This window comes from Rana temporaria, chromosome 2 (assembly GCF_905171775.1).
Source record: "Rana temporaria chromosome 2, aRanTem1.1, whole genome shotgun sequence".
Classification (NCBI taxonomy): Eukaryota; Metazoa; Chordata; class Amphibia; order Anura; family Ranidae; genus Rana; species Rana temporaria.
This window is the reverse complement of record NC_053490.1, coordinates 284,559,596-284,577,575: the sequence shown is the minus strand read 5'-3', so window position 1 is coordinate 284,577,575 and position 17,980 is coordinate 284,559,596. Positions and strand designations below refer to the sequence as shown.

The following is a 17,980-nucleotide window of genomic DNA, read 5'->3' as shown; positions in this document are numbered from 1 at the left end:
TTGATGTCACAATGTACAGTATAAGATTTCCTATCATCTGTGCCCAGTCTTGTCACAGAGTTAATCCATCTCTGAGCAATCCTCTTCTATTGTTCAGTGAAATAAAATGGACTTACAGAGAAGAACCTTAGTCTGTGCCGCCACCTTGCTGTGAGGGGCAGGTTATTTATATATCTCATGCACTAGATTGGAGACAAGCATTTTTTTTAATTGTGTGAAAAAACAAACAGGTAGGTCAATGGTTCTAGCTTGCTTAAGGGATTGATTTATCAGTATTGTATTTCTACTAAGATTCCTGGCATCTAAGCAAGCTTGTTTAACACTAGATTTTTTTTGTAACCATGTCCACAATCTAGAACAGATATGTCTGACTTGGATAAATTGACCCATGGGGAAAGTGGCAACTAGATGCATGCAACAGTGTATTTTTTTTTTTTTGAGGTGGGCTTTTCATATGAACATACTGTCACAGTCTTGTCCCTAACTGAACCAGACAAGGTGAGCTCCAAGTCATTCATTCATGTCTCATTAAAGAGAAAGTAGTTATGAGGTAAAATATAGGATGCAACACTTTCATTTGGGGGAAGTCACGTGTACTCGGTGCAACAGTCAGTAGGTAGGACAAACAGAATATTAATAGAATAAAGGATCACTTCTCTGACAAAAGAACAAAATACTAACCTAGCTAAACATTTTAATCTGTTCCATCACCAAAACGTACAAATCTTTAGTGTACAGAGGGTAGACTGTCCCCGCCCATGTTGGCGATCAGTTTTCCCTCCTTTGTAAGAGGGAGGTGTACTGGATATTTAAATTAGACACCCATATCCCCAAGGGTTTGAACCTTGAGTGGGATCTTACCCACTATTATGAATAACTTTATTTACTTCCCTTGGGGTTACCACCACTCCCTATGCCTGGACTCAGAGCTCTGTTACCAGATAATATCTACCGAGTTTGCCCATTTATTTAATCCTGGTCTTTCATATTACAATATTTTCCCACTCTTTTTTGAAAAAACACTCCAAATCTGTCAGATTTAGCAGACATCACCTGTGCACAGCCCTCTTCAAATCAGCCCACACATTTTCAATTGGATTCAGGTATGGGCCATTCCAAAATCTTAAATGGTCTTCTGGTGAAGCCATTCCTTTGTTGATTTGCATGTATTCTTTGGATTGTTGTCATGCTGAAAGATGAAGGTCCTCTTCATGTTCAGCTTTCTAGCAGAAGCCTGAAGGTTGTGTGCCAATATTGACTGGTATTTGGAACTGTATCATTCCCTCTACCTTGACTAAGGCCCCTGTTCCAGCTGAAGAAAAACAGCACCAAAGCATGATGCTGCCACCACCATGCTTCACTGTGGGTAAGGTGTTCTTTTGGTGATGCGTAGTGTTTATGCGACAAACATACCTTTTGGAATCATGGCCAAAAAGTTCAACCTTGGTTTCCATCAGACCAGAACAAATTTTCCCACATGCTTTTGTGAGATTTCAGATGAGTTTTTGCAAAGTTTTGCTGGGCTTGGATGTTTTTCTTCGCAAGAAAAGGCTTCCGTCTTGCTACTCTACCCCAGACATATGACGAATACAGAAGATTGTTGTCACATGTACCACACAGCCAGTACTTGCTAGATATTCCTGCAGCTCCTTTAATGCTGCTGTAGGCCTCTTGGCAGCCTCCCTGCCCATTTTTCTTCTCGTGTTTTCATCAATTTGGGAGGGATGTCTAGTCCAGTGGTCATCAACCTTGTCCTGCAGGGCCCACTAACAGGCCAGGTTTGCAAGATAACTGAAATACATCACAGGTGATATCATTTGCACCTCAGTGATTGCAGTATTCTAGACTGCATCTCCCCATGGTAATACATAAAACCTGGCCTGTTAGTGGGCCCTGCAGGACAGGGTTGATGACCACTGGTCTTAGTCCTTGGTAATGTCACCGTTGTGCCATATTTTCTCCACTTGATGATTGTCTTCACTGTGCTCCATTGTATAGCTTATGCTTTGGCAATTCGTTTGTACCCTTCTCCTGACTGATACCTTTTAACAATAAAATCCCTTTGACGCTTTGAACGCTCTCTGCGGACCATGATTTTTGCTTTAGGATGGGACCAAGAAAAAGTCGTGAAAGACCTACTAGAACAGCTGAACTTTTATTTGGGGTTAATTAGAATCACATTAAAATGATGGCAGGTGTGTCCTTATTCCCATTTAACATGAGTTTGAATGTGATCGCTTAGACTCCTTTCACACTAAGGCGTTTTTTTAAAAAAACACCTGTAAAGCACCTGAAAGAAGCTGCATCTGCAATCCCAATGTAAAAGCCTGAGTGCTTTCACACTAAAGCACCCCAGTGCCCCTGAGTGCTTTCACACTGAGGCACTGCACTGGCAGGGAGTAAAAAAAAAAAAAAGTCCTGCAATCGGCTTCTTTGCAGCGCTTTTAGGAGCGGTGAATACACCGCTCTAAAGCGCCCCTTACCATTGAGGCCCTTTTAAGTCAGAGCTAGACAAATCCCGGTCGCCATGGCGACCAGAAATAGCATCCTGGTGAATGGGGTCTCGGCTGGGATGGTGGACATGGCCCAGTTCTCCTACTGCCCGTCACTGTCATTTTGGAATGCGATTACTGCTCCATCCCCGCTGATGCCGGTAAGAGAGCAGCGCGGCAGCCACTGGTTTTTTTTTTTTCTTCATTAGGGACGGCGCTCCGCGGACTAGGCCAAAGCCGCGGTCCTACGTTTTTAGGCGAGGCCGCGGCTTCGGCCCAGTCTGTGGCCTTTTCCCAGGATCGTGGCGGACTAGGCTGAAGCCGCGGCCCCTTCTAAAACAACCTGTCCGCAGCTCGGCGCGATCCTGGGAAAAGGCCACAAGCAGGATGTTTTAGGCGAGGCCACGGCTTCGGCCTAGTCCGCGGAGTACCGGTCCTATGGAACCGGCACGTTGTCCATCAGGAGAAAAAAAAAAATATTGTCACTGGGATTCATGCTTGAGCCTAGGTTCACACTGCTGCGAATTCAAAATCGCGGTAAAATGCGCGATTTTACCGCGATTTCGCGACTTTGACCGCAATTTAATGTAAATCGCGGCCCGAAATCGCAAAAAGTAGTACAGGAACTACTTTTTGAAATCGTAGATGCGGCATCGCACTGATTAGGACAGTGCCATTGCCGACAATTGCTGCCGATTTGAGATGCGATTTGACATGTCAAATCGCATCTCAAATCGTTCCAAATCGTACCCAGTGTGAACCAGGGCAGAAACTGTTGACGGCATCCATATGCAAATACTATGATTGACATCCCTGTGCCCCTTGGCTGTGCCAACAGCAGTAATTATATGCATTTAAAATCAGCTTCGAGGTGGGGATTTGACAGTTATTTTTACTTCTGGGCTGACTTTTTCTTATGATGTTAGAATTAATGCATTTTTTTTTTTTTTATCTATTTGAAATTGTGAACGTAGCTCATATTTGAACTTTTGACCAAGATAGAGAGCTGGATTGGTCCAGTTATGTGATACATCGGCTAGGCTTTTCAGTAGCTTCACCCTGACCTTGTAAATTTGTGTGAATTATCTAGGAAAGAATGGAACTGCTTTTCCAGAAGACCAGAGGTTCCTGTAATGGGCTCAGTTTAGAAAAGTCTTGGGGCCCTTTCACACGGGACAGATCCATTTAAAAATTCCACGGGTTGCATGTTTTGAGTTACAGAGGAGGTCTAGAATTATTGCTCTTGCTCTAACGATCGCGGCAATACCTCGCATGTGTGGTTTGAATACAGTTTACGTATGCGTTCGATTCTGCGAGATGGGTGCGTTTCCTGGCTCCTAACTTTTTTAGCTGGCTCCTAGATTCCAAGCAAATTTGTCAAACCCTGTTTTAAGTCATAGCGGAGCTTTTATCAGCGTTTTTCAGGTGCTGGCAGTGTGAAAGGGCTCTGAAAGCACTCTGGCTTTCACATTGGGATTGCAGATGAGGCTTCTTTCAACGCCAAAGCGCCTGAAAAACGCCCCAGTGTGAAAGGGGTCCTAATTCTGAACACAGCTACATCCCCAGTTCTAAGAGGGCATGCACACTTATGCAACCACATTTATTTATTTTTCAATTACGTTGCACAGTTTATAGGTCACATTAAAAGGTCTAAATTGTTTTACATCACAGAAACCTGACTCTTTTTTATTTGTATATCGAGTGTTTTGGGGATTCCTTTCAATTATCCATTTGGTAACCATTGACTTTTTCACTGTTTTTAATCAGGATTAGTTTGTGGCATTTTGGCTATACTGCGAATGCTTTTTGATTATTTTTTTTCAGGCAACTGGCTATTACAGCATTTCTTGTGATGCATGTGTGCAGTTCTTCACATACATATATTCCTGTGGCTAGCCCCATGCACACATGACATTTTCCGCGGATTGGTAGCCAATGATGTATTTAACCCTGAGACTGCCATTCATTCCAATACCAGTGGGTCTGCATTGATGTGCGGTTAATGGGATCCATCCTTTGGTCAACAGTTGTTTAAGTGCAGGCCAGGGAAGGAGATCCTCTACGCTCCAAAGTGGTGGACACAGGATTGCTTTTACTTTGTAGTCTAAGCGGCACCATATTTCCATTGACAGCATCATATGGGACCCGACAGCATTATCAGCTATTTGCATGCAATTACTAACCTTCGAATGATTAGCTCTAGATGAAAACTCTATGATTTAAGGGCCAATCATCTGCAGGTAACTGCTGCATGAACAATTACATGTGAACACCCAAGTGGGAATAGCGGAGGTCGCCGTTAGGCTCCCATTGCTTTCAATAGGGCTTCCCACCCGCACCTAATCACATAGATCCCTACCGATTTTCCCATGGGTGATCACAAACTACCCCATTTGCAAGTGGGAATAGCGCTTTCAGAAAATGCACCAAATGCCACAGGACATAATAGAGGTCTATGGCAAAGTGCAGCTAACCTGCACCAAGACTGTTTATGTTGCACTTTGGCCAAAGGTCAGCAGGGCAATGTGAAGCCACCCTAAAGGTTCTATCTGAAATGCGATATGGTACAGGGACATTTATTCTTAAACATTTGCAGCAGATAAGTGATCCTGGAAATTTTTATAAAAAAAATCCAATAATCTAATGGGTTCTTTTCAGCCTCAAATGCTGAAATGGGCTTCAATGAACTGACAGTCCCCATAAAGATTCCCTTTAGGTCCCTTTCACACTTGCGCGACTTAAAAGTCAAGCAATTTTGGCGCGACTTGAAGCAATGCCTGTGTAATCTTGAGGTCTATGGACCAAGTCGCATTAAAGTCAGACCAAAGTAGTCGCACAGATATGAATGTACTCATTGGAAATCATGGGGTACGACTTGTCATGCAACTTTGCAGTCCCAAGTCGCACACACGTGAAAGGGGTCTTAGCTGTGTGTACATTTATAAAGATTATTAATAACATTTATGTTGTCAAACTAATAAAGCTACATAAAACAGAATTGGCTGTTTGTGCGTATACATACCATACAATACAAATGTCTGAAAGAATGTGAGGCAAGAACCAAACCCTTAAAAAAAACCTTTAATAACATAGTCATGAAATTCCAGTGTTCCAAGTTATCTCTTCAAATGAAAAAACTTATCCACAACACTGTGGTGAAAAGGACATTTGATGAATACAACAGACTCAGAGGTAAACTTTTTTTTGTGGCCACATACAAAAAGGTATACAGAGCAACAAAGCCGCATTACACCACAACTGTTACCCCTTACATACTAATGTACTGCATTCACCTCCTTAACCATTACCCATCAGTATGCTCTTCACATATGGTTATGAAAATAATTGGCCTGAAAATTTTATTCAATCTGGAAATAAATGGCAAGACAATGGAAGATATTAAAAGCACACATCAGGAGAAAAACTGTTTTAACGCATCAAAATTTCATTCCTGAAAGAACAGGAATGAACTAATACAGTAAGGGGCCTAAGACTGCACAGTCGAACTGCATATTTTGCAGCTGCAGTTGTCAAACTCCTTGAGTCACTGTGTGGATGATTTATGGGATAACAAAGCAAAACCTCTTCTATTAACAATTGGAAAAAACTTCCGTGCAATAAAGGAAACCCATCATGACAGAAATTCAAAGGCTGCCAGTTTAGACCACCTGAAAATGCCAGTTGCCAGGCTGTCATGCTGATCCTTTAGATTCAGTATGGATTGAAACAAGTATGCACAAGTGCAATTAGAGGAACATCAGAACTTCTGATCTGCATGCTTGCTCTTAGTGACTCCAGTGGTACAGCACAAAAAAAAGTCTGGCAACCAGGATTTTCAGTAGTAAAAGCAATGGCAGACAAATGTTTCCTTTCAGCCATTTTAGAAAAAAAAAAAAAAAAAAAAAAAAACCTATATAAAATGTACATTATTGTAACTGGAAAGCGAACACCACTAGGGCTGAGGGGAAACCTGCGCTTTTCTCATGGAACGCAGAGCCTTCTCTCGTAAATGCTTCTCCAAATCGTCTAGATTTCCATCGCCATCACTTTCAGTCTCCTGGTGGGGGGGAAATGTACAGGATTTTTGTTTAGGGAGGTACACGCCCGGCATCAGCAGAATTTTTATTACGCTGCAGCAGAAGACAGAAAAGGAGGCAGAACAGTGATTTGCTACCGAAACTTAGTAATGGGGCTCCCTTATGTCTCCCACCCCCATAATTAACAGGGTACAGCATATCCTTATATGCAGACGTGGCCATAAGTTTCGGTAACGTGGGGAAATGCAAGTTTCGGGAGCTGGATGGATTTTGAATGGTAGTGTGCGTAATGTGAAGCCTCAGCAAACATGCGCCTGCCTCACCTTCTTGGCTTCAATGTCTGCATCAGGTTCACCAGGTTCTGGAGATGCAGGAGATGCAGGCGATGCTGGCGATGGAGGAGATGGAGGCGATGCAGGAGATACAGCAGCTGCAGCCTTCTCTTTCTTATGTTTTTTGTGTTTCTTGTGCTTCTTCTCCTTTTTGTGTTTCTTGTCCTTTTTCTTTTTTTTCTTTTTACCTCCACCACCATCTTGATCAGAGGTCTACAAAAACAAATAGAATACTTAAAATGTTGGTTCTGGGTCAGGGCTCTGTCATTTTTTTTTTTTTTTTTAATCCAACAAAATTTTATTGGAAATTAAAAAAGGCATGTACAGAGGTAAGAGACAATATCAATTCAATAGACATGAAATTACATTCAACACTTAGGAAAGATACGAGTTACAGAGCATCTCAGAATAGTGACAGTGAATGAAATAAGCAAAGTGCATTGTCTATAATGCAGCTAATCTGTTTACTACCGCTGCTTCTTCTGTACAAGTAAATGCAGCATCCAACTACTAATCCCATATTTTGTGGTATTTGGCAGGGAATTTTCTGTTTATACAAAACTTTTTTTATAAGGTAAAAACTGGTGGACAGTCATCCGCCAGTCATTCAGTGTAGGTGGGGAGGTCTGTAGCCAGACGCTTGCCATCATCAACCTGTCCACAGTTTCTCCTGTAGGAAAGTGTGTTGATAACAATTGCTTTCTTGACCAGGTAATATTTCAAGTAAACACTACTTAGGGCAAAGGGTCAGAGGTGAGCCCATGCGATCCTGCAGGAACTGCACAACCCGTGTCCAGTAGCCTTGAATGATCAGGATGTCCATAACAAGTGGTAAAATATGCCCCCAGACTCTCCACATCTGGGACACGAGTCATCATGGTTCTGTTTATATCTAGATCAACAGATAGGAGTAATGTAGGATTTGTGAAGTATATACAACTGCGCATGTCTATCAGATGGCTTTGGCGAGACCAGTTTACAAGATGCAAGAGAATTCTTCCAGTCCTCGTCCTCCAGCTCCCCCACGTCCACCCAGCACCTTGTTTTAAGCTGGAGAGTCAGCTCTGCCGCTGTAGGTTGGAGCAGGCAGCTTTTTAGGGTTAATGCCCTGGGAAATCTCCAGTGGATACAATAGACCTATATCAGGAATGGATTCTCCGAACTGGGTATGCAGTGTTAGTGGCGAAGCTGGAGAAGTTGGAAGAGCATAAATTTAGGCAAATTAAACGTCAATTTGAGATCCTGAAATGACCCAACTCCATTGCTATTGAATACTTGAAAGAGAAATGCGGGCAAATCCACAGGTCCGGATCAGGGATGGCAAGTAGTTCTGGAAGATTAGAGTTGTCCCATAGTGGCCAATGGGCTTGGGTGCTGGGAGCCTTTAGTTCGCGCAGCATGATGTCCCATATTTTAGCGAGGCGATAGACCATACCAGGGGTGTACAGGCAGACTAGGGGCTTGTGCTAAGGCTATGCAACGGTCGTTGTCATCCTTAGCAAGATAAAAGAAATGGGAGAGCTAGGCGGCAATAAAGGAGTGGCGATCGGGAAGAGCAGTACCCCACTATATCAGTAGGGGTTTTTAGGGTTCGCCAGGAGAGTTTGTGTCTAGAATGGCCCCATACAAAAGAATTAAAGATAGAATCCATTGATTTGAATATGCAAAGTGGTAAGTAAATAGGAAAGTAACAAAATATGTAAAGAAGTTTAGGTAGAAAAATCATCTTTACCAATTTAATACGTCCCAGAACTCCTAGGAGGTGGTCGAGACCAAATTTGGGTTTTCAATTTGAGCTTGGTATATTCGGAAGGGGGGCCATCGATTTGAACTTTTGTGAGCAATAGTGGCAAATTGGCCTGATGGGCAGTGGGTGTTCTCAGATTCTCCCATTAGACATTGGATTTATCCCAGTTGATCCAAAGACCAGAAAACACTCAAAACTGTTGAATGAGGCCCAAGGCCGTTGTCAAGGAAATATCCGCATTCTCCAGATAAAGAAACATGTCATCAAAGTATAAGCCGATTGTCTAACGGGGTTTCTGCTAGCAGCCCTCCAACGTCCGGGCAGCTCTAAGAACCATTGCCAGTGGCTCTATGGCTAGGGCATAAAGCAACAGGGAGTGGGCAGCCCTGGCGCGCGTTTCTACTTAAAGGTAAGAAATCAGATCTTTCCATTAACCTGGATCCTAGCCAGGGGAGATTAATATAACAATTGTACCCATTTGATAAATTTGGGGCCAGACTCCTATCTATGCAGACATTCCCACTCAACAGAATCAAATGCGTTAGCAGCATCCAAATTTACCATTACGCAAGATCCTACATCATGCGTCTTTAGATTCATAAAAAGCCTCAAGTTGAAGGCAGCGTTTTTATCTGGCATAAAGACGATTTGGTCAGAGGGGATCAATTTGAGGATTACTTTGTTTAAGCGCAACACCAAAATTTTAATGTCCAATTGTAAGAGGGGAAATAGGGTGGTAAGATTCAAGGGATATGAGGTCTTTACCAGGCTTAGGAATAAGTATAATTAATGCCTCTCAAAGAAGCGGGGAGGGTAGAAGAATTAAAAAAAGCTGCAGTTCCCTAAGCTGAGGAACCTGAGTGTCTTTAAATTGGGTATACAACTCTAGTGGGAGGCAGTTGGACCCTGGGGCCTTAGCTATTGCCAGGTGCGCAATAGCCTTGTCAATGTCATTAGTAGTAATTGAGGCCTCCAGTGGGGTGGCCTGGGAGGTAGGGCAGAGAATTGAACAGGTTGTAGAAAGGCAGCTAGGTCCACAGAGGAGTACAAAGTCTGGAAGAAGGTATAAAATTAACAACTAGGTCATGCGTCAGTTATACAATGTCCAGAGGAATCTCTTAAAGAAACCACAACTGCTGGATTATGGCTTAGGTGTGCCATGTACGTGAATAACTAGCCTGCACATTCTCTGTATTCAAATATTCTTCTTTTTTTTTTTTTTTTTACAACAAAGATTTGTTGTTTAGCTTTATCGAAACAAAAGGGGAATTAACTAGTCGAGCCTGTACTTTCATTGAAGAAACCGTTTCAGGTGTGGAATTAAGCTGAAAAGCATGTTCTAGGGATGCCAAGTATTGTTCAGCCCAACTAACAATCAGCTTTTAGGTGGTCTTATATCTGGATATGCAGGTAGTTAACATTCTACCATGTGATTTAAAAGGATTCCCACACAGCCCCACAGGACGCAGTGACCTACTTGGTGCTAAAGTAGTACGTCCATTTAAAGTTCAGGGCTTTAAATGTCCGGTAGTGTGGAGAGCCCAAAAAAAAATTCAGCCTCCAGACACCAGCCGAGGAAGAGGGCTGTAAGTTCAGGGTCAATCAATACGGGGGAGTGATCAGATAATATCCATACCCCGAAACATACTTCCCCCAACCTGGGCAATAAAGGGGTGGCTACAAAAACGTAATCAATACGGAACATGGTTGAGTTAAAAGCAGATAAACAGGAGTACCATGAGGAGGTGGTGTGTCTATGCCTCCAAGCGTCAACTAGGGAGAATTCTTTCATCAGTCTACCAAATCTTGTCATATTTGAGGGGTAGGGGATCGAGCCAGCAAGACATAATTTATCAAGAAAGGGGTCCGACACCATATTAAAGTCCTTTAGCCATACCGCTGGGATTGTAGGGTGTTGTGCCATGAAAGAGATTCCCTCCTGTACAATTGCAAATTTAAAAGGTAGGAGGAACGTAGTAAGTAGCAATAATTCAGTTCCTCCAATCATAGGACGTAGAAAGATGCATCTGTCCTGAGGGTCCGGGTCCGGGCACAATGTAAGAAGTTGAAGTTGTACAGTTTTGGCAATCATAAAACGCCACCCCATGAGAGTGTGAGGTGAAGGGGGCCTGATAACCCAACCTATCCAGGGCCTCTTGAGGAGAAGCTGTGACTAACCTGTGAGGCGAGTCTCCAACAAAACTAACATCAGCCCGCAGTGATTTGAGATGGAAAAGTGCAGTTCGTTTAGCCTTGGCTCTCAGACCGACGTTCCACGTTAGAAATTTCAAGGGACCATGATAAAAATTGGGGTGTAGCCTATCCAAGGGTAACAAATGAGATTTGGAGCCGCATAAGACCCCTTTCACACTGGGACACTTTGCAGGCGCTATTGCGCTAAAAATAGCGCCTGCAAACCGACCTGAAACAGCAGCTGCTGTTTCTCCAGTGTGAAAGCCTGAGGGCTTTTTACACTGGAGCGGTGCGCTGGCAGGACGGAGAAAAAGTCCTGTTAGCCGCATCTTTGGACCGGTGTGTATACCGCTCCTGCCTATTGAAATCAATGGGACACTGCGGCTATACGCCTCTGCAGAAGCGCATTGCAGGTGATTTTAACCCTTTCTCAGCCACTAGCAGGGGGTAAAACCGTCCCGCTAGCGGCCGAATAGCAAAATTAGCGGTAAAGCGTCGCTAAAAATATTGGCACTTTACCGCCACTGCACCTCCCGCCCCAGTGTGAAAGGGGCATTATAAATCCAAGGACAGTCCTGTGAACAAAATTAATGTAGCAGGAGCAACAGAAAAACACAATGAACCCATCGAGATCATTCCCTGAGCATTAGAAAGATATCTCAATTCCATCCCAACCCAATGTCTTGTGATGTCAATGGCTATATAAGTAGCAAGGCGAAATACATGGGAAAAACATAAGCAACCCAGAGGGAGACCACCAAGATCCCTGGCCAGTCTATTGATGAGGGTAATGGGGGTAGAGTGATGCAGTGCATAGGAGGAAAGAGCAAACTATAGTTGCCATCCAGTGCCAAAGGTGGAGAAAAGAGGGGCAGAGGGAGTCGCTGAGCACAGCAGCGGTATATCTGTAGACGGAGTCAGATGCATCGGGTGTTGTAAGCTGAGGAAAGGCACTAGATTTTGCAACAAAGGCAAAAGGTATTGCTTAATGTGGAAGCATTAGGGTCCAGGTCTTGCATTGTCACACCACTCCAACCACTCCAGAACAGCCCCAGGTTCCTCAAAAAAAGTGTACTTTGTCATTTCCCACCACCCAGAGGCAAGCGGGATACAGCACGGCATATAATAGGCATTTGACTCGCAGTTGGCGCATGGCTTCGGTAATAAAACAAGAGAAAGCAGGCGCCACTTCGTAAACTGCAAAACTTTTACTAGGAAATGTAATAAAAGCACTCACATGTAATTTTGTAGATTCAGGCATATGTATGATGTCCAGCGATTCGTCTGAGCACAGCCAATGGATGTCCCTTCGGTCTCTGTTACAGCGCTGGTGTTGTGCTGTGTAGCAGATCAAACCTGCTTTGTCCTTGCGATGCGGTGTGGAGAGAAGGTGCACAAATGTGCTCGCAGGGATGCCGGAGCGCACGCTTTGGGATGCTATGGTTGCGGTGGAGATGACGTCATCACCGGGGACAGCAATTGTGCGACGCGTTTCCGCGTCGGAAAGCACGGAAACGCATCACACAATTGCTGTCCCCGGTGATGACGTCATCTCCTCCACCGCAACCATAGCATCCCAAAGCGTGCGCTCCGGCATCCCTGCGAGCACATCTGTGCACCTTCTCTCCACACCGCATCGCAAGGACAAAGCAGGTTTGATCTGCTACACAGCACAACACCAGCGCTGTAACAGAGACCGAAGGGACATCCATTGGCTGTGCTCAGACGAATCGCTGGACATCATACATATGCCTGAATCTACAAAATGACATGCGAGTGCTTTTATTACATTTCCTAGTAAAAGTTTTGCAGTTTACCAAGTGGAGCCTGCTTTCTCTTGTTTTTTTATTCTATGTACCTGGAGTGTCGTTTCAACTCCCTTGGCATGGCTGCCCAGTACCATGAACTGTAAACTCATGCAAAAAAGCTCACCTAGCTTATAGGACTTCTACTGAGGACTTTATTTTGATCTACACGGTACACCACATGCGCTTTATTGTATATAATTGTCTGCACCGCATGGCTTCGGTAAGGTGAGCGTGGCGGCGCTGTACACCTTTGGCAAGAAATCCGGGTATACTGCCACCTTAACATTTCTGTATCGTATATTACCCTTTTCTCAGGTGAGTGAGGATAGCGTCCCAGTCTCTAAACTTCATAAACTTGGCTGTCCTTCACACAGCACGGCTTGTGCATGCGCAGTGGGAAGATAGCTGTGAAGCTGCAAGAGTCGGCTTCCCACACTAATAATGCAGGTGCTTAGAAGATTGGCCCGTGTGAGAATGTAGCTGGATCCTAGGACATACAAGTGTCCTTTTATTAAAAGTAAAAAATTAAAAAAGGTCTGCAACCCTCACCACATGCTGTGTCCTGAACGAGTGTAGTGAGAGGATTGACCCATAGTGCACAACAGGAGACACAGGCATCTGAATTTTGTGGAGCCACTGAAAGCTTACAAGTCTAAGGCCCCATGCACACGAGACGCTGGTAAACGCGTGTTCAGAGGCAGTTGGACAGCTTTTTCAACTGCACCTGAACACATTCAATGTTATCCTGTGTCCATGCACACAGCCAAGTTTTTCGGCAGTTGCGTTTATCTTCGTTTTTTCAGAAGCAAAAAAAAATAGGCTCAGGCGCAAAAGTTTCCACGTTTCAGATGCAAAACGCGGCTAAACGCGGTACCGGCGTTTTGCCACGATTTCATGTATAGGCGTTTTTAAAGGTGGCCTTTTTTTTTTTTTTTTTTACATAAGAAATCTCAAAAATGATGACAAATGATGAAAAACCATTAAAAAACTGTAATTGATTGCATTGCGGACAACGCACAACTTGTGGCAAGTGACATGGCAGGTGATGTGACAAGTGGACAATTCACAACTTGTGGCAAGTGGACAATCCACAACTTGTGGCAGGTGGATATTCCACAACTTGTGGTCAGGTGACATGGCCAGTGGACAACTTGTGGCAGGTGACGTGGCTAGTGGACGATTCCACAACTTGTGGCAGGTGACGTGGCCAGTGGACAATCCACACTTGTGGCCAGGTGACATGGCCAGTGGACAATCCACAATTTGTGGCAGGTGATGTGGCCAGTGGCCAATCCACAACTTGTGGCAGGTGGTGTGGCCAGGTGATGTGGCAAGTGGACAATTCACAACCTGTGGCAGGTGACGTGGCCAGGTAACGTGACAAGTGGACAATTTACAACTTGTGGCAGGCGACGTGGCAAGTGGACAATCCGCAGCTTGTGGCAGGTGATGTGGCAAGTGACACGCTAAATACAAGTACACTCGGCTGCTACTCACTCTGGTCTCACAAAATGGCTGAAATGGTTAAATAATACTGTTTTTTGAGCGTAGGGAGGGTCTTATGACGTTTCTTAACTAAAACGCCTTTAAAACGCAAACGTGGTAAAACGCATCGAAATTCTTGGCAAAACAGCGTTTTTTTAAACGCCGGTTTTAGCCTTTGACAACGTGTGTTTAGCAGAGTTTGCACCGGCGTCCTGTGTGCATAGGGCCTAACAGGAGCTACTACTGATCATTATATAACAAGCATGCCCTATAGTACACAAAAATAAATAGATCTGCCCTCTCGTGCACAACAAAATTTACCAAGGATAATGGAGAAAACAAAAATAGTCGTAGCTCTTATAGTTTACACTGTCAATGTAAATGGCCTAAAAGACCCCACAAGTAGTTTTCACTTATGTGTTTTAGAATGTAGGCATTTATTTTTTTTGGCAGTGCAGCTTAGATACCTGAGCTGGAGACGGGCTGGGTGTGGCACTCTTGGTCTTCTTAGCAGGTGCTGGAGCTGGGGACCAGTTGCCAGATGGAGAACGAGATCTAGACCGGGATGGGGGGACTACTTGTTTTTTGGGAGCTGGCTCCGGGGACCCAGAAACAGATCGTGATGAGGAGCCTCCTGCAGGCTGTGGACTGGGAGATTCCCTAAGATAAAAAGCAAATATTAATATATATATAGTTCAGAGTGAATATTTACAGAATAGAATGTTAATACCGTAAAAAGAATGAACAAAAAAATTACTTTTTAGGTTTCTTCGGTTCTGGAGTCCTTGATACTCGTCTAATTGGCCTACTGCTTGGTGAAGGGGACTGCTGCCTCCTGGGAGGAGATGAGGACCCTCCTCTTCTGTGAGTTGGAGGACTCTCAGAGCTTATAGCTGCTCGTGGACGTGGAGAAGGTGAAGAACGTTTAGTCTGTGGTGGGGAGCGGGTTTCTCGCCCTGAGCGGCTAGGAGAAGTTCCTTTACGGTGTTTAGAGGATAGTGATGGAGAACGTCTCTTTCCTCCAGGTGACCCTTTATGTTTTTGTGGAGGTGAATGTGATACTCTGTGCTTTGATGGAGGAGGAGATTGTGATACTCGACGTTTTGGAGGAGGCTGGGGCAGTGGTGAAGAAGTTCTCCTTTTTGGGGGAGGAGAGGGGGAGTATCTTCTTTGAATGGGTGGTGAGTACCGTCTTTGAGAGGAGGAATGCCTGTGAGGTGATGGAGATCTAGTAAGCAAGTAAAGGAAAAATGTCAAACTCCATGAAATAAGGCATACTGACAAGAGTTAAGAAAAAAAATTGAATTGGAATTGAAAACAATTACTTAATTTTAGTTTCTCATATAACCTTACCTGCGCCTTTGAGGAGATGGAGATCGACGCCGCCTGGGAGGTGGAGCAGGAGAAGGACTGCGCCTTCTTCGGGCAGGAGGTGGAGATGGACTCCTCCTTCTTCTGCTGTAGAAGAAGTGAAAAAACACAATTGTTCCGTTTACAAAAAATGCAGCAGTGCCAACTTGTAGAAAATGGAAATATAAATCTTCAAAGTGTATGTAAAGTCAATACATTTTTTAGTTTAGGGTAGAGAAGGAAACAAATAAAACCCCTTTGTTTGTTTTTCTCTTGTCGTCTGTAACCCAGGGGGAGATTTCACTGCACGTTCTGAGGCGCCAATGAAAACGACCCAAGGTTTGAAAAAGAATGCAGAGTAAAGAACAAACCATTTAGTGAAAATGTTCCTGCCCATTCAAATGGGCATATTAGCTATTATGCTGGCTGTTCAGGGAAATATTAAATACAAAGTTAAAGAATAGATTTACCTTTTAAAAAAAATAAAAGTAAAAACTGCACATCTTTTTGCAAGTAAAAAAAAAAAAAGTGCATTAATTTTTTTTTTTTTTTACTAGGAGGCTGGAAAGCGCTGCTCCCATGATCAGCAGATTGCAGGTGCAATGCAGGACTCCTTCAGACTGCCAGTATAAGCGGTCTGCTCGTACCTTGTTTGAGCATCCAGTTACACAATGACAGGAAGAAACAATAAACAGCGTTCTCGCATTCACAGAACTCTGTGAATGAATGACGTGGGCTGATCCAAGTTTTTTTTTTTTTACTGAGACAGCGAGTTTGGGAAAGGCTGCAACATTGGAAACGTCACATATTCCACCCTAAAAGTGGGCGAAAAATGTAACATGTTCCCAAAGGTGAACTTATCCATTAAACAAAAAAAAAAAAAAAAAAATTAAAAGCAATGCTGGCAATAATTTTTATATAAAAACGCAACAGAGTGGTCTGCTTAGTCACTGAAAACTACCTAGACCTGCAGCAAGACAATAGCCATGCCTAAACCAACCTTTTAAGAAGAGGTGATTGCCACCTTTTCACAGTCTGCATCCTGACAGCAAAAAGGAAATAAACAGTTTCAAGCTCATTATAACCTAAAAAAATAAATATGTAAAACTTGCATTCCGCAAAAAAAAAGAATTATAAATAAAAAAGTACCGTGGAGATGGATCACGAGGTCTCTTCTTTGAAGGTGAAGGACTTCTTGATGCTGAATGCCTGCGCCTTCTGCCAACCTCTCCATTCTTCACTGCAATGCGCTTTGGCCTCTCATCCTCTGAAGAGGAAGATGATCCAGAGTCTATAAAATTGCAGAAACCAGAATTCAATCACAATAACTATAAGACAGATAGAAGATAGATAATATTTTCAGCCTATCTCTGGACAAAAGACCTACGGCTTCCATGGTTCTAGGGATCATTACAGGAAGCCAATTTAATTTACCAGCTTTCAGGGTTTCATAAAAATAAGGCCGACTCCCTGAGACCTTCCAAGAAGGCTTCTTTTTTTTTTTTTTTCTAAACAGAGGTAATGTAGTTTTGCATGTGCTTGATGAGGCATACAATGTCATGTGCTCCACCTTGCACATGCATACATCAATGTTGAGAGCTGGGGGTATGATATTTAAAAAATTGAGGGACAGGAGCAGGAGCACTGGCAGCCAGAGACCAACTTAAGTTACAGAAAATCTTTAAGGCGGGGGCGCACTCGGTCCTGCTGACATCGAGTCTGGCGATCACCCACACTGACACATCGGACAGCTGCTTCACCGGTCCGGGGCTTAGAAATGCCCCTAGCTTAACTTCCTAAACATACCTCGTAAAGGGAGAGGGGAAGAAAAGAGAAAGTTGTGGGGATTTGAAATCCCCGGACCGATAAAACAGCTAAACGATGTCTCCTAGCGGGCGATTGCCGGACTCCAGGTCAGCGGGACCAAGTGCGATAGGGAGGGGGTCCCAGCATAAGTTTACCTTACAGATTTTCTTTAAAACGACTGAAGGGCAAGGAGAGGCAACATGACATATGCAAATGGGCTTGTTTAGGTACACCGGTACAGATTCACAGATTGCCATTTTTGCAGAGGGACAGTGTCTCTTTAGGTAACTTTCACAGGGGATGACGATAAATCGTGTGAAATGGGCATAAAACATGAACTTGCTCTATAATTAGGATTTTTTCGTCCTACTTGCCTGTAAAATCTTTTTTTTTTTTTTTATAAATCACAGGACACAGATTGGGCTATTATTCCTTACTTACTGGGTTATACGCCATCTTTAGATGAATGGACATTGGTAGACCAAAGGTCTTAGACATGAAGTCTGTCCCTATATAACCCCTCCTATACAGGAAAATACTTGTTTTGTAGCAAGCACTGAATTCCCAAAAGAGGGGAGTTACCTCTGTGTCCCATGATGTATTCAAGGAAAAGGATTTTACAGGTAATTATGACAAAGAAAAAAAAAATCCTATTTTCTTTATCATACATCACAGGACGCAGAGTTAGGCTATTATTCCTTACTTAGCAATATCCTTGAGGGGAGGGAGA

General features: G+C 43.6%; 1 protein-coding gene across 10 annotated transcripts in view; it reads right to left on the bottom strand.

The window, feature by feature from the left end:
- Positions 1 to 5,557: 5,557 nt before the first annotated feature.
- Positions 5,558 to 17,980, bottom strand: part of SRRM1 (serine and arginine repetitive matrix 1) — a 71,257-nt gene continuing 58,834 nt past the window's right edge. For 6 of the 10 annotated variants that reach the window (XM_040337145.1, XM_040337151.1, XM_040337146.1 and 3 more), the window contains 7 exons: positions 16,594 to 16,735; positions 16,445 to 16,486; positions 15,448 to 15,552; positions 14,852 to 15,322; positions 14,562 to 14,754; positions 6,853 to 7,074; positions 5,558 to 6,549 (listed from right to left, as the gene is read on the bottom strand). In XM_040337145.1, coding sequence (XP_040193079.1) covers positions 6,445 to 6,549; positions 6,853 to 7,074; positions 14,562 to 14,754; positions 14,852 to 15,322; positions 15,448 to 15,552; positions 16,445 to 16,486; positions 16,594 to 16,735 — 1,280 coding nt within the window. In that variant the 3' untranslated portion in view covers positions 5,558 to 6,444. Of the gene's footprint in view, positions 6,623 to 6,852; positions 7,075 to 14,561; positions 14,755 to 14,851; positions 15,323 to 15,447; positions 15,553 to 16,444; positions 16,487 to 16,593; positions 16,736 to 17,980 lie in introns of all 10 variants that reach the window. The other 4 variants (XM_040337147.1, XM_040337150.1, XM_040337149.1 and 1 more) reach the window with 3 other exon arrangements.